Here is a 15,766-nt window from a genome sequence, read left to right on the forward strand (position 1 = left end):
TGGTAATGTGGATTAACCAGCTTTTTGAGTTACCATGGTATATAGATAACTGTTCAAAAGTTTGGGGTCAGTCATTTTTTTTTCTTTTTATTCAGCAAGAATGCATTCAATTGATCAAAAGACACAGTAAAGACTTTCACAATGTTACAAAAAATAAATTGAAAATGTTCTTTCTTTTCATCAAAGAATCATGAAAAAAATATATCACGGTTTCCAGAAAAATATTAAGCAACACAACTGTTTATAACATTAGTAATAAGAAATGTTACAAGCACCAAATCAGCATATTAGAATGATTTCTGAAAGATCATGTGACACTGAAACTGGAGTAATGGCTGTTTTGTCATCCAGGAATAAATTGTTATAAACATAAATAAAAATCGTACTGAACCCAAACTTTTGAACAGTAGTGTATGTATGTGGTGTTATAGATAAATCTGTTTTCTGTCATTTAGTAAGGGTGGTTTCTCTGAGCTTAGTATGAGTCATCATAAAGCGTCCAGATATGTTTTAAATGTCAAAAATTGGTCTTGGACAGAGTAATATCATCTAACCCACTAGATGGCATTCACACCCAAAATAGTAATTTCATACCTCCTCAGAGAGAGTCTTTTTAAATTATGTTGACACAAAGTTCTGTTGTAGTTTGTGAAATACTATCACGATTATTTGATTTGGGAATAATCCGAGAACTGTAACACTGAGAGAAAAAATAAAAAGCAGAGACTTATTAATGCTGTAATAAATCAAAATATGTTTTGGATTCTCCAGGCTTTGAGGGAAGGCCGTTGTGACGTATATGGCTGTGCTTCCTTCTGATTGGCTTAAAGTTATGTTGGGCTCGTCCACTATAAAAAGTAAATTTACCAAACGGATTGTTTTACAGTCCATACTCAAACTGTTTCTATGCCAATTTGCTCCAGCATGCGTTTTATTTAGGATCAGTGATCTTGATTTTATTTTATTTTTTATGTTTTCATATTAGTTTTTGACTTGAATACCTTATAACGTTAGTAGTAAACATCTTCTTTGCGAACACATTTGTACTTATTCAGTCAGAATGACTCATAGCTGTCGTCTGCTTAGTGGTTTTTTAATGAGTTGCATCGGCTGGACTGGTATTATAATAGCGACCTCGACAAACGAATGGGTGCTGACCTGTAAGTACGGCATGCACACCTGCAGGAAGATGGATGAGCTGGAGACCAAGGGCTTGTGGACCGAGTGTGTCATCTCTACTGCTCAATATCACTGCATCTCACTCAACCAGATCCTCGATATACCAGGTGAGGACATCTTCATGTTTTAGTAAAAATCATTATTTTATTTGTATGCATCCTTTTTTTTTCTTTTCATTTATGGAATGAAATCCTTTTATTATTATTTATTTTTACAATTTTTTAAATCACATAATATCCACCTGGGACCCAGGCATAGAGAGATTTTAGTGAATGTCTCAGAGACCCTACATGCCACGGTCTGGATGTCCTGTATAGAGCACATTCAGGGCTTTTTAGAAATATAAATAGTCTGGAGGTTTGATCATAAACAAATCCCTCTCCTTGATCTGTAAATATGACTGATATTGACAGAATGATCACATTTAGCAGTCTTATGGAAATATGAGTAAATCTGGCTAATTTTCCAATTGTTTGTCGTAAATAAACATCTCAAAAAAATTTTATGGGCTTTCAAATCAAATCGGAATATGACTTTGTGTTATGAAAGTCTTCTGTAGAGGACACCAGGACAAAGGGCATGTTAATCAGGCATTTTTTGGAGACACAACAAGTCAATAAGGAAAGAAATTATAGATCAATATTCTTATGAAATATGAGATATTCTTATGAAAATGTTGGCAAGTTATTACTCCCATTATAACACTTCTTTTTTCATTATGGTTTCCCCCAAGAACACATTTATATGCAAATTGGATGCAATGTATAGAATGGGAATACCAATTTATGGACATTTTACACATGTATTCCATATTGGTACAGTAGTATATAAAATCATTCTGTTATGTCTTCATAACATTGGCTAAAAATAGCCTGAAACCTAAAAACTGATTGGTGAATGAAATGAAAGGATTTTTTAAATAACTTTTTACAAAGGACATATTAAAAACTGATTGGTGAATGAAATGAAAGGATTTTTTAAATAACTTTTTACAAAGGACATATAATCAAATATGAATAAAATAAGGATTTTTTAAATAACTTTTTACAAAGGACATATAATCAAATATGAATAAAATATATTTGATAAAAAAATGTAATGAAGTTTTTAAGTTATGTCGCAGGAATTATTAAAATGTAATTAAAGTATATATACATACCATTTTAATGATATATATATTATCTTTTTTTGTGCAAATGATGGGTTGTCAGGGAAGCTGAATGAATCTGTTGTTTTTGTCTGAGCTTACATCCAGACGTCGCGCGCTCTGATGGTCTCCGCCTCTCTGCTCGGACTTCCCTCTCTGGCGCTCGTGCTGCTGGCGATGCCGTGCTTCAAACTGAGCCAAGAGAGCGAAGACACCAAACACAGACGCGCAGTGCTGGGAGGACTCCTTATACTCTTCATATGTGAGTTATTGCTGTGTGAAATATATTAGGGTCAATCAAAGGAAAGGGTGTCATTTACATCTCAACAAAATGGAAATTTCAGTGGTCATTTCTTAAAGGGATAGTTCAGCCCAAAATTAAAACACTGTCATTTATTCACCCAAATGTTGTTCCAAAATCTGTTCACTTTCTTCGTTATAAAACTCGAAAGGAGTTTTCCCAGATAGCACACGTACGTCTGCAAGATGTCTGTTAAAGATCGCTGCATCTGGAAAGCATCTGCTGTGAACAAACATCTGATAGACATCTTTCAAACGTCAGTTTAACATACATTCCAAATCAAAACATTTTCTTAACGTCTATTTGACATCTGATAGGAAATGTATTATAGACGTATTGCAGATGAGCAAACACTCTAAAAATATGTCTTGCAGCTGTAAATGCAGACATCTCTGTGATGTACGTGTGCTATCGGGGATATACAGTAGTTTTGTGCATTATATTCTACCGAAGTCATTATATAGTTATAATACCACCTCCAGTGGGTTAGAGTCAGTGTGTGAACCTGAGAGCTGGATCAGTACAGTTTGTGAACAAATCATTTATAAATTGGATCAGTCAACTCTTTGAAAAGATCTTACTTACAAGAATAATTTGTATTACTGCTTCGCTCATGAACTCTCATGTAAGCCCCAAGAAGAACTAGGATGTTCAATGAATGTGTATTTTAATTTTTAAGTGAACTGTCCCAGTCCTAAATATGTGGATTCAACAGTTTAAAGTAGCACTTAACACTATTAAAAATAAAGGCTCTTTATTATCTTCTATGGTTTCATGAAGAATCTTGAACATGCATGGAACATTTCCATTGCATAGTGGTGAAACGTGCTTTAGATTATTAAAATGTTCTACACACTAAGAAATGGTTCTTTTAGAACACTTCACCGAAAGGTTCTTTGGAGAACCAAAAATGGTTCTACTTTGGCATCGAGGTAAAACCCCCTTTTGGAACCTTTTTAAAAGTGTTAAATGCTACACTTATTCAATCTCATCATAATAAACTTGGTATCTACCAAAACCCATTTAACCAATAACATCGGAGTACCTTTCCTGGAACAGTCATGGTACAATTTCCTGCAAAGGACCCTTTGATATATTACTCATGAACCTAAAATAAAGCAATTTGTTAAATTGTTGAAATTTTAGCAGTTCTAAGCAAAATGCTAGATGTTGTCCTCTGGTTGCTCATATCCTCTCTAAAGTCAAGCTTTCAACATACAGGACTGAAAATGGCCTTGAATGAAGTAACTGTAATACATCCAGAGATTTCCTACATCCTGTTAGAGTGGGAAGAGCCAGTCATGGTCAACTGTCCATTTTTACAGGTGGCTAGTTTGTTCTGTAAACAACACAAGTAAAACTCCCAGTCTTAAAGGGATAGTTCACCCAAAAATTAAAATGATGTTATCATTTACTCACCCTCATGTCCTTTCAAACCTGTTTGAGTTGCTTTCTTATGTTGAACATAAAAGAAGTTATTTTGAAGATTGCTGGTAATCAAACAGTTGGTGGTTCCCATTGACTTCCATAGTAGGAAAATAAATACTATGGAAGTCAATGGGAGCCACCAACTGTTTGATTAAATGGTGAGTAAATGAGACAGAATTTTCATTTTTGGGTGAACTATCCCTTTGAGGTGTGGTCACATTTACCATGAATTTTCATGGCCAAAATGCATTCATTTAAATGGGAATCTACCATTTCTGGAATTCGAGTGAGGGTGAAAGATTGCCACGCACAAATTTCACATCATGTTCAAATTCGCCATGTTGAGACACAGAAAGCTGCTTGTTTTAAAGCTGACTTCTGTGATACATCACTTCACCATTGACTATTGACTTTTTTGCTAATGTGACTGCTTGGAAGTCAATTTGCTATTCTCTATGATTATGGTACGTCATTATAGCACCCTTCCTCTTGTTTTCAGCTCTGTGTGGGATGGTGTCAACGGTGTGGTTCCCTATTGGCGTGCTTCACGAGGACGGCCTGATGTCGTTCGGATTCTCTCTGTATGCTGGCTGGGTCGGTTCAGCCCTTTGTTTTTTTGGCAGCTCTGTGATGATTTGCTGCTCAAGGGGTGATGGCCCAAGTCAAAATCTTGAAAACCGCTACTACTACTCAAAACACAGCGGCGTTACCAACTCCGGCCCTCCTATAAACAGTCACGCCAAGAGCGCACATGTGTGAGAGTGAAGACACACTGGATAAGACCGCAGGCGCCTTACCTCAAGATTTGAACACACACCAATGAAATATGTGAAGAATTTGTTTTCTACTGCCATGGTTTGACTGCAAACATGTGAAGATTTGGCGGGAACAGAGAATTCAGTGGAAACTGTTCTGTTCTTTTTTTTTGTGCTAAAACAGACGTTTGAACATTTAAGGCTTTGTTTGAACAGACGTTGAAATGAATCCAAAGGGAAACAGCTCTCTTCTCCCTAGGCATTTCATTTTTCATTGACTTTACAGTATTTACACAGTATTCATTTTGCTCCTATATTTTATTTTTACCAGCGACTTTATGTTATCTTGTGTAAAAGTTGTGAATATAAGCTTATTAGCTAATGCCAACATTTAGGAAAGTATGTACACCCAGACAGACAGATAGATAGATAGACGGACAGGAAACCTGTGTGGTTGAATGACCAGATGTCATCTGCACTGTTTTCCTGGAGACCTCCTCACAGCTTCCTGCATACAACTTTCTAGGAAATCAAATTTGATATTTGAAATATCTGTAACAGGAAAACCGGTCATTTTTTCTGGTCTCATATGGTCGGTGATTGATTAATTGTGGTCATGCATTTTTTTTATGTGCTGTTTGGGAGTTTGAGGACATAATACTTCTTATACCGTCTACTTTGTTTGTTATGCATTTTACTTGTTCAAAATCTCATAATACACAAATTTAATGTATCTGAATAAAAACATGAACCTACAATATATATATAAAATTGTTATATCTGATATCACAAAAAAGACACCATTTGTGCTTGTAAAATATATTAATTTTAATATTTCATTTTAAATATATTTCATTTATAATATATTCTTTTCAAACATGTAACTCTTGATCTCAGTGAATATAAGTGTGTTCTGAATCTGAATGATTTTTTGTGCATAGCTGTAAGGAAGAAATGTAAATATCCTCGTGCAGACCTAAACAAGGGTGAAACCACAAGACATTTCTACAAACCAACAGAGAAAGAATTTGATATCAATGTCGCAAAATATTTTGAGAACTATTGAGCTTTCACAGGGAGCCAATCATAATATTTCCTCCCTTGAAATTCAAGGGAGAGCTTGAGACTTTAGATCAAACACAGCTGTGGAGATGAAATAAGGTGAAAAGTCCACTCAATGCATCTTCGGAGGGTTTCTGCTCATGTAGTGATTACTTGCACTGGTTTTTGCTTTAAACAGGCATCCTGAGTTTGTATATGGAGAAGAGCATTGAGTGCTGTTTGAATTAAAACCAACACTGAAACAGCAGCTCACTGTAGAAAGAAATACTAATTCTGTTCAAAATCTAAGCATATATTAGAATAATAGGATAGAATAATATTAAGGAGGGTTTATTTAAAGGCATTTTTGAAGCCTTGATAAAAAACTGGGGTAAACATCCCTGTAGATAAGTCACTTATCTATCACAAGGTGCAAATGCATTTAACAAGCACCTGTTCAAGAACAAATATTTTTAAGTTCACTATACACTCAAAAATATTTTAATAACTAGTGAGACATGATTAACAACACCTTCAATCCTAGAAAATCCATCAGTGACTGATTTTGTCAGGTAGAATGTGTTCCTGGATTAATGTTTGCTCCTGTCAAAAGAGTACTAACCTTAACCGTTAACTACCCACAAGGTCTTATTTATAATAAAAGTGTTCATTTTAATAATGAATTTTGTTTAGTCATAGTATTTGTCTTTTGACAAAAATATTGTTTCATTTCATTTTGTCATGTCACACTAATTTAGTATATAAATTAAATCATATATATTTAATTTATACAAATTAAATATATTAAATTATATATATATATATACTGTATATATAATATAAATTAAAAATAAATAATTTTAATATGGAAGAAAAGATATGTTGCTTCCATATCATTGTGACTTTAATAATAGCCCTACTTTAAAATGGCTACTAATTTTAGTAAAAGAAAATAACATTTCAGTTTATGAGAAAAATGTATGTTTTATTTATATATAGACTTTTTATTTTTATTAAGTCTTTATTTTATTTATACTTACCTCATATGTATAGGATGTGTTGGTAAGTTAATTAACCTCCTAACAAAGTTTTTTTTATATATACATTAATTATATAGATCCTTACTACTATAAATGTGTCTATAAATCCTTGCAGTGTTTTTTTTTTGTTTTTTTTAACTATATATTACCAACAGTATGTTTTAATTTAAATTGTCTAAATTATTGTCATGATACACATTTTCCTTTTGTCTTCATCACTTATTAGGTCATTGCGGCACTGATCTAGGAACATATTCTGTTTGCCAGAATCAAGGTCACCCAAATCCAACCTCTACTGCGACAGTAGTTTAGTGTATATTGCTCACTCAGGTGAATACTCTTCATTGTCCGGCTCCTCAAAGCCTTTATTGGTCCTGCCTTTGCTACTGTAATTGTGACTGTTGGACGGTCTCTGTTCATCATAGTGTTTCTGGTACTGAAAACTGTGCTCCTCAGCCGCCCAGCTCTGGTACTGTCCCTCTTGTTCGTCCTCCTGAGGAGGGAGGTCTTCATCGATATTGAAGCTGTCTTCCACCTCTGTGTCATACCTCTGGTAGCAGCTGGCGTGAGCCGCTTCCTCTCTAGGGCTGAGTTCCAGCGAGCTGTTCCACATCCCATAACTAAAATAGATGAGCACACCTGTAGGACGAAGAGGTGGGGTCAGTTAATGCCTGTTCACACCATAAACGATGAAGTTTTATAATCATTCTATTTAAACATGAGAATATGGAAGTCCACACCACAACTATAACAATAACGATGAAAGATATCATTGGAATCACTTTCTGAACAATTTTTTCCAACTGATGAACAGCAAAAAATACTGATAGCAAATCAGAAAGAGCTTGAGCATTTAATGCAGCAGATGACAAAACTAATATAACACTAATATAGTTATCATTCTTGGTGTAAATGGGATTTTGTTATATATCAATATGACTAAAAATAATAATAATACTCTATTTTATTTTACAGTGAAATATTACAATAATAAACTTTCTTATTTTGTTTTATTCAGATAATTAACATATTAAATAATATATGTAAATAATAAAAAAAGGAATATTTCACTGTAAAATTTTGTTTTATTCAGTTAATTAATATATTTTTTTGTTTATGTTAATAATAAAAATAGTGATATTTCAATTTATAATTATTATTATTATTACTAAATGCCCAAATATTTAATATTATTAAATATTTTATATAAATAATATATTTATAATAAAAAAGAAATCTAAAATAGATTATTTAAGAAAAAAAATATTTAATTTCACATTACAACGATAAAATTGTAAACCCACTGTGATTTAATTTCTTCTTATTCAAATGTGAAATCATAGAACCAAAGTGACACTTTCTTGCAGCCTTTGCAATTTTATAATTTCATTAATCGCACAACCCCAAAATGGAGCGCATGTAGGAGAAGATCTGGCCTACCTAGTGAGCACCACACCACAAAGCGCACCCAGGTGATGCTGGATAGTTTGAGCATGAGGTAAATGTTCACCAGCATGGCAGCGGTGGGCACAAAGGGCACACAGGGCGCCATGTAAGGCAGCTTTTTAGGGTTCTCAGGCTGCCGGATAATAATAATAACCAAAGTAACCATGAGGACAATTACAGTCATTATAAAAGGTAACATTCCCCAGTGAGCTCCTCCTGAGACCCGGTCGAAGCCATAGATGACAAGGGTCCAGAGAAAGAAGGTCAAGATGAAGAAAAGGAGTACACAGGAAGTAACAGTGCGTCCTGTGGCAGGAGTGGGCCTATCGCCCAAGTTCGGCAGGCCCAAACGCATCCGTATAGTGTAATAATGGGACCCTAATATGCGTTTCAAGAAACTATCAGAGTCATCCACCTCAATGCCATTCTCTCCAATACTATAGCCGGAACTAACAGACTGGTAGCCCCCAGAATCTGACTTTTCAATCAGCGATTCGTCGTCTCCTTTGGAGGGGAGGTTCTTGGCTCCACAGGGGTTGTCGGCATACTCTTCTCCACCAGCTGAGTTCATGTCCTTCTCGCTAGCTGCCATCATTTCCTCCTTCCTCTTTCGCTCCTCCTCTTCCTCCTTGGTGAGGAAACTGGTGAAGCCGTCTCTATCTGGCTGATATCGCAGAAGCAGCACACACACCGACACCAGTGTGTAGGCCAGCAGCGTGCCGATGGACATCATCTCGATCAGGTCCCTCAGACTCACCAGGAGAGCCAACAGAGCAGCCAGAGAGCCTGATACAGCACAGGCCACCACAGGGGTCTCTGTGTGCGGACTCACAAAGGACAGGAACCTGGTGCACACACAAACAAACCAGAGTTATTTTAGGTAACTAAAACTAAAACCATAAAACCATAAAAAAAACATTATTGTTACTTGAAATAAAATAATCATTAAATGAAATAAAATATTTAAAAAATATTAAACATTTTATTTTAGCTAGTTGCCAAGACAACATTTCTTGTCTTCAGTTTCATTTAACTTTAAGTACTAATAATAAATAAACAAAAACTAATTTATAGTAATTAATTTAAAAAAAAAAAAAAAAAAAAAACTATGGAGACATATAAAAAACAAAACTTTTTTTTTTACAAAAATAAACAACAAAATTACTAAAATTGTAACTAATTTGTGATTAAAAACTATATACATAAATTAAAAAAAAAACTGATAAAAACAATACAAGATTACAAAAAATTCAAGGGGGAAAAATTTGAAAAACTACAAAAAAAAGAAAATAACTAAATATTTACTAAAATATGAAAACAAATTATTTATTTGGGGGGGGGGGAAATGCTTTTACAATTTATTTACAATTTAAATTCTAGGTTTGCTGTGCTTCTTTGTAGGGCTGCACAATTTGGCAGAACATTTGTGATTAAAGCATTTTTTGTTTTGTTTTTGTGATTAAGACATATTTAAAAAAAAAAGAATAAATAAGAAAGAAAAAACACAACAACAGCTAATAAAAATTACAAAAACATACGACAAAATTATTAAAACTAAACCAAACTTTAACTAAAATAAAAGTGAAAACTAAATAAAATCTAGTAAAATAACATCTTATTCAAAATAGTACCAAAAACTGTAATAGTATTTCACTAAAATAACACTGCAAAAACATGGAATGAAATGCTTGTAAAAACATGCATAGCATAAAGAAAAGAAAAGGATGTACAGTATACACATGTACCCGAAAAGCAGACCATCTCCCTCCATGGCATAGATGACTCTGGGCATAGGGAACAGAGATCCCAGCAGGCTGACAGTGAGTCCTGCAATAGCACCTATGGCTACAATATACTTCCCTGCCAGGAAGCCATGAACAGCAAACATCTCCATAAGCGGGGCATCGCCATCAATCAGGTTAAATGGCACCAACAATGTCAAAATCACACTCACCTAAGACATATAAACAGGTAAAATGCTTATTATGTAGCAGTTTGCCACAACAATATTAAATATATGGCAGATTGAATGAGAATGTGACACAATCTCATTCCTGATCTCATTCTAGGTGTGACTGTGGATGGATGCTGTAGGATGATTCATCCAATTCCATTTCACAATAAGGAAACTCATGATGCATTTATTCTGTCTCAGAAGAGTCAAAGCAAATCGCTTTCAGATTAATATTTGAAAAAGAATGAGCAGAGGTCTTCAGCTCTAGGGATCAGCATGGGGGTTAAAAGGATACTCCACCCCAAAATGAAAATTTTGTCATTATTCACTTATAATAAGTGAATAATGTGGTTCCAAACCCTTGAAAAGCTTCGTTTGTCTTCGGAACACAATTTAAGATATTTTGGATGAAAACCGGGAGGCTTGTGACTGTCCCATAGACTGCCAAGTAAAATACACTGTCAATGTCCAGAAAAGGTATGAAAAACACTGTTAAAATTGTAAATATTCCATCTGTGGTTAGTGGTTAAAGTGTAAAGTTGAGGGGAGGGAGTTTTTTTTGTGAGGAAAACAAAAATAACGACTTTATTCAACAATTCCTTTGTCAACAGTCTCCTCTGTGTCTCTCCATATCACCGTATGCTGCGCATGCTCTTCTGTATCATCCGCGCCACAAGGATACACTGTTTCTATATGTATTTAGCTTTGATACAGGCTGATTTGGCTGATACAGAAGGCATTCTCATCGCTTCATAACGTTATGGTTGAACCACTGATGCCAGATGGACTATTCTGACGATGTCTTTCATACATTTCTGGACCTTGACAGTGTTTGACAGTGTTCAGTGTTTGGACATGAGAGGAGTTACTGTACTCACAGAGACATACGCCGTGAGACAGGTGATGAGAGACGCTGTTATGGCATATGGAATGGAAGTGTCGGGGCTCTTGGCCTCTTCTCCTGTGGTGGCGATAATATCAAAGCCAATGAAAGCATAGAAACAGGTTGCAGCTCCTTGCATGACCTACAGAGCACATAATAATTATTGATCTCTGTTATAGTGGAATGCTCATTTTGCTAAACATCACATTCAATAGAGTAATGCATTTACATTCCCATACAGTTAACATTCTTACCCCTGACCAGCCATAGGGTAGAAACCTTCCATTCTCCCAGTTTTCTCCAGAAAGGAAAAACAGTCCGGCAAACACCATAAAGACCCACACAACCAAGTTAACAACATTCAGTGCATTATTGAAGCTCACAGAGTTTTTCACCCCTAAACTCACAATCACCGTCACCACCATAGTGATCAGCAGAGCCAGTAGGTCTGGATAAGATTCCTCTCCCTTACCTGAAAAGAGACAAACAAATGAACTGTGTGAGGAACATGAAGGATGGATAAAGACCACATCAAGCACACAAGCAATTTATTTAGTATTTTGTATTATTAGGAAAGACACACACCCAGGCCATTTAATGTTCCAAGATGGTTGATCATGTAGTGGCTGATGGTGTGATTGGCTAAAGAGTCGAACATGCTGCTCAGTGCACTGGCCCCCGCTGCTGTGCCAATCAAATACTCCAAAATGAGATTCCAGCCAATAAAAAAGGCCACAAATTCTCCCACTGTGACATAACTGTATGTGTAGGCGGAGCCTGTTGTCTTAGGCACTCTCACTCCAAACTCAGCATAGCAGACGCCTGTGATTAGCAGTTTGACAAGTTCATAATGCAGAAACACACTTAAAGTCAATATCTGGAATTTCATTTGGTCATGGCCTTTGTCTGGATTTGGGTCTCAGCTTATCGTCTCTATGCATTTTCATTTTCTGATTATTAGGAAAAAGCAATTAATGGCAATGTAAAATTATTTACAATTATAATTTAATGTAGAAATTTTAATTATTAATAATGTTAATAATATAAGAATAACAATAAATGTACTAATTTCATTTTTATATATAGTCTTATGTTCTTTTTCTCTTTATTAGGAAAATGTAAATGATAGTTAAAGCTTACCATTTTTAAAGTTTTATTGGCAATGTAAAATTATTTATATTCATAATTGATGTAGAAACTATTATTGTTGTTGTTAATATGCTTATTGTTTTTTAAATTTATATAGTCTTATGTTTTCATTTTCTGTTCATTAGGAAAAAGGAATTGATATTAAAATTGTATTGTCAATGTAAACTTATTTATATATGTAATTTATGTAGAAATGTATTATTATTATTATTATTATTATTAACAACAAAAATATTTTTTTTTATATATTTTTTTATAATTTTCTAAATTCAATTAAAATAAAAATGTGGTCAACATATATTATTATAATATAGTTTTTTATATATTAAAATTTATTTTTTATGTATTGGAAACAAGGTGAAAACTTGATTGTTGGGTGTTTAGAATTCAGTAATAAATTCAGCATTTTATTTATTTATTTATTTTTGTATTATTATTATTATTTGATTTTATTACTCTGTTTCAATTCATTCAGATGAAAAGTCTGGTTCTTGCACTGACAGGTCTCCGTCTTGTGGTTCTTGGTCTAGAAATGGGTCTTGGTGGGTCAAGTCTTGGTCTGGTTGAGTGAGCTAAGAGACCCCATAAGGCATAGATTATTGCCGTGGTTTTGTGAACTTTAGACTTAAGTTTGAAGAATTAGATCTAAATAAAGCAAAGGAAACCTCAGCACAGCTGGTCATGATTACAGAGAGGTGGTCATCTCACAGCCTCAAGATCACATGACAAAATATAAAACATGCAATTGTGAAGTTGACTGGACAGATGAGATGTCTATTTATACCAGAGCACCAGCAGTGATTTCTGACACTATGTAAACATAATTGCAAACTGTTCATAAACTATAAAAGGCATAAAGTCTCACCTGACAGAATGGATGCCACAGCTGCAATGATGAAGGACAAGATCACACCAGGTCCTGCCATTTCCTTAGCAACAAGCCCGGCGACCACATACATGCCAGTGCCCACGCAGCTGCCCACCCCAAGTGACACCAGATCCACCGTAGTGAGCACACGGGCGAGTCTGGTGCCATGCAAGTCATCTGAGGCCTCCTGCATGGAGTCCACAGGTTTAGTGCGCAGGATTCGAGAGTGGAGTCCATACCAGGACGACTCCCACTCAATTCTCCTGGGGTCCAGTTTAGCAAAGACAGCGCTCATCCTCCAGCACAGGAAGACTCGGATAAAAAAAAGTGTGAGGTTTGTTTTCTCTTACGTGTGTGTCAGTGTTTCGTTCCAGGTGTTTCCTCTAAACTTGTCTTGTATGGGTGTCTCCAGCCTTATTCTTTGCTCTGTCCTCTCTCTCTTTCTCCCTCTCGATCTCTCTCTCTCTCTCTCTCTCTCTCTCTCTCTCTCTCTCTCTCTCTCTCTCTCTCACACACACACACACACACACACACACACACACACACACATGCACTGTCTCAGAGAGGATCCATGAGCTGATCAGTCATCATCGTGCTCTATACTGAATCCGCAATGATGTCCTACAAAAAGAGAAAAGCATGTATATTGCACATCAGCCACAGATAATGAAAACAATCAACATCAGGCTGGGTTTAATACTGCAGAGCAACATGTTACAATAGTCAAACAACAGAAAGTGTGCCTTCATTCACTTAGGTGAAATGTTGCTATGGTGGCGTGTCTCATTAAACTTGCAGATTAGCATATGTCCAGTGGACACTGATATACTAATAGAGAAAACAATGTGGATAGACTGTCATATTTCAGTCTGGAGAAACAGTGCTGAGGTCTGTAAACAGAACAAAATTGGTGCTTTATGATAAAAATGTTGATACAACGTTGAAAGTTTACTGTTACTGGAACAGACGAGTATATATAAAAATGTATATACAGTATGTATATAGTCTTACTAAAGAAACAGAATATGTATCATATTACTAATAGATAAAAATAGATATAAATTAATATAATAAATTCCCAACAGTCTTGCTAAAACAAAACTATATAATTATTGTATTATTATATATTATGTATGTTTAAATATTATAACATTTAAGATGAGCCTCAAACACCATCCTGTTTTGAAAATTCCTGCCAATAACATACTGTAGCATATTTTAAACATTCATTACATGTAATACATTGCCAACAGTCTTACTGAAACAAAACAATATTGTTATTGCATGTATTATATATGTGAAAAAAGGCTCAAACCTTCTCCTGCTTTGAACATTTATGCCAATAACTTATTTTAGCATAAAATGTATATTCACTACAGAATTGACAATGTTTGAACGCTTTTTCAGTCCAGCTTTATTTTAGTATCAATTAGATACTCATAGTTTTTGCAAATGTCATTTTTATATTTTCCTGCGTCATGTTAATTTTTTTTGTTGTGTTTTGTCATTTTTATTAGTTTTTGTTCTTTAAAAATATGGGAATATAGTTTTTATGAATTTTTATTTCAGTTTTATTTTTAGTTATTGTAGCACTTTAAGTTAATCTAAAATAAAATGAGAAATGTTGCCTTGGAAACTAGCTAGAATAAAATAAGTTTCAGTTTTTTTATATTTTATTTTATTTCAGTTCACCTTTAATTTATTTCAAGTATTTTTATGGTTTTACTTTTTGTTTACACTGTTTAAGACCATTCATTACCATAAGTTCCAAAACTACAGTTTTTCGTCACATTTCCAGGTTTTCCATAATTGTGGAAACCCTGATCCACAACTTTTTATATTTGCTGTCATCATTTCACTATACTTTCTACTGCCTATCTGCATGAGGCCCATTTATGAGCGGTCATCTTCTATATCAGTCTCCATCTGCTTCAATTCACCATGTACCTCACGGCCTTCTTTTGTTTTTCCCTTCACAGATAGCATCACCACACAGTGCTATCTTGTTTCCGTCAATCTAATGCAGGCCTGCATTCACCGAGACAAGCTGCAGTTGCCGTCACAGACCTAAGATCTGTTGGTAATTACCAGTCCCACTGCTCTGTCAGTGCCTGCAGGCTCTGTTTCATACAACCTGACAATATCTCATCTGTTATCAAAACAGGGTGAATTGAAGCACGGCTGACAGCGATTTACCAGATGATGTCAGATACAGAGGGAAGTCATATCTGCATTATCTATGGAGTTTGAAAGAGGGAGAGAATGAGAGCGAGAAACCAGATGCCAAACCCTCTCAGGTGTCTCCATAATAGTGCTGTAATATAGACATCATAATTTTATTGTGGTCTGAGTAACCTATTCACTTTCCTGCTTCTCATTTCACCTGCCGGAATTAAGTGAATAACTGGAAATGGAAAAATATTTCCATATAAAACGGCAAAGAAAATCAAGCATGCCAAGTCACAAAAAACTGATATGACCTATCTGTATTTGTGTTATAATTTCTAACACAAATAAGCTACAATATGTGACCCTTTTAATTAAGATATTTTCATGGAATACAATGTATTTTTGG

The 15,766-nt window shown here is 34.8% G+C and overlaps 2 protein-coding genes across 2 annotated transcripts; one reads left to right on the forward strand and one right to left on the reverse strand.

The window, feature by feature from the left end:
- Window positions 1-866: 866 nt before the first annotated feature.
- Window positions 867-5,572, forward strand: LOC109066663 (claudin-11-like). Its single transcript, XM_019083703.2, has 3 exons — window positions 867-1,286; window positions 2,424-2,588; window positions 4,555-5,572. Exons 1-3 carry the CDS (start codon window positions 1,061-1,063, stop codon window positions 4,812-4,814), a joined length of 651 nt encoding a protein of 216 aa, XP_018939248.1. The 5' UTR covers window positions 867-1,060; the 3' UTR covers window positions 4,815-5,572.
- Window positions 5,573-6,733: 1,161 nt separating this feature from the next.
- Window positions 6,734-13,703, reverse strand: LOC109066652 (probable cationic amino acid transporter). The gene is made up of 7 exons (XM_042714494.1): window positions 13,189-13,703; window positions 11,760-11,996; window positions 11,429-11,646; window positions 11,170-11,316; window positions 10,083-10,291; window positions 8,332-9,182; window positions 6,734-7,530 (listed from the first exon to the last, which is right to left on the reverse strand). Exons 1-7 carry the CDS (start codon window positions 13,484-13,486, stop codon window positions 7,214-7,216), a joined length of 2,277 nt encoding a protein of 758 aa, XP_042570428.1. The 5' UTR covers window positions 13,487-13,703; the 3' UTR covers window positions 6,734-7,213.
- Between the last annotated feature and the right edge of the window lie 2,063 nt (window positions 13,704-15,766).

Source organism: Cyprinus carpio, chromosome A24, assembly GCF_018340385.1.
Source record: "Cyprinus carpio isolate SPL01 chromosome A24, ASM1834038v1, whole genome shotgun sequence".
Taxonomy (NCBI): domain Eukaryota; kingdom Metazoa; phylum Chordata; class Actinopteri; order Cypriniformes; family Cyprinidae; genus Cyprinus; species Cyprinus carpio.

Excerpts from the sequence above, each read along its gene's own strand:
- LOC109066663 (XM_019083703.2), top strand. The coding sequence starts at position 1,061 with ATGACTCATAGCTGTCGTCTGCTTAGTGGTTTTTTAATGAGTTGCATC. Across the intron at positions 1,287-2,423 it reads CCAGATCCTCGATATACCAG|CTTACATCCAGACGTCGCGC; the intron begins GTGAGGACATCT and ends TTTTTGTCTGAG. Across the intron at positions 2,589-4,554 it reads ACTCCTTATACTCTTCATAT|CTCTGTGTGGGATGGTGTCA; the intron begins GTGAGTTATTGC and ends TCTTGTTTTCAG.
- LOC109066652 (XM_042714494.1), bottom strand. The coding sequence starts at position 13,486 with ATGAGCGCTGTCTTTGCTAAACTGGACCCCAGGAGAATTGAGTGGGAG. Across the intron at positions 11,317-11,428 it reads TACCCTATGGCTGGTCAGGG|GTCATGCAAGGAGCTGCAAC; the intron begins GTAAGAATGTTA and ends TGTGCTCTGTAG. Across the intron at positions 9,183-10,082 it reads GGAGATGGTCTGCTTTTCGG|GTTCCTGTCCTTTGTGAGTC; the intron begins GTACATGTGTAT and ends TGTGTGCACCAG.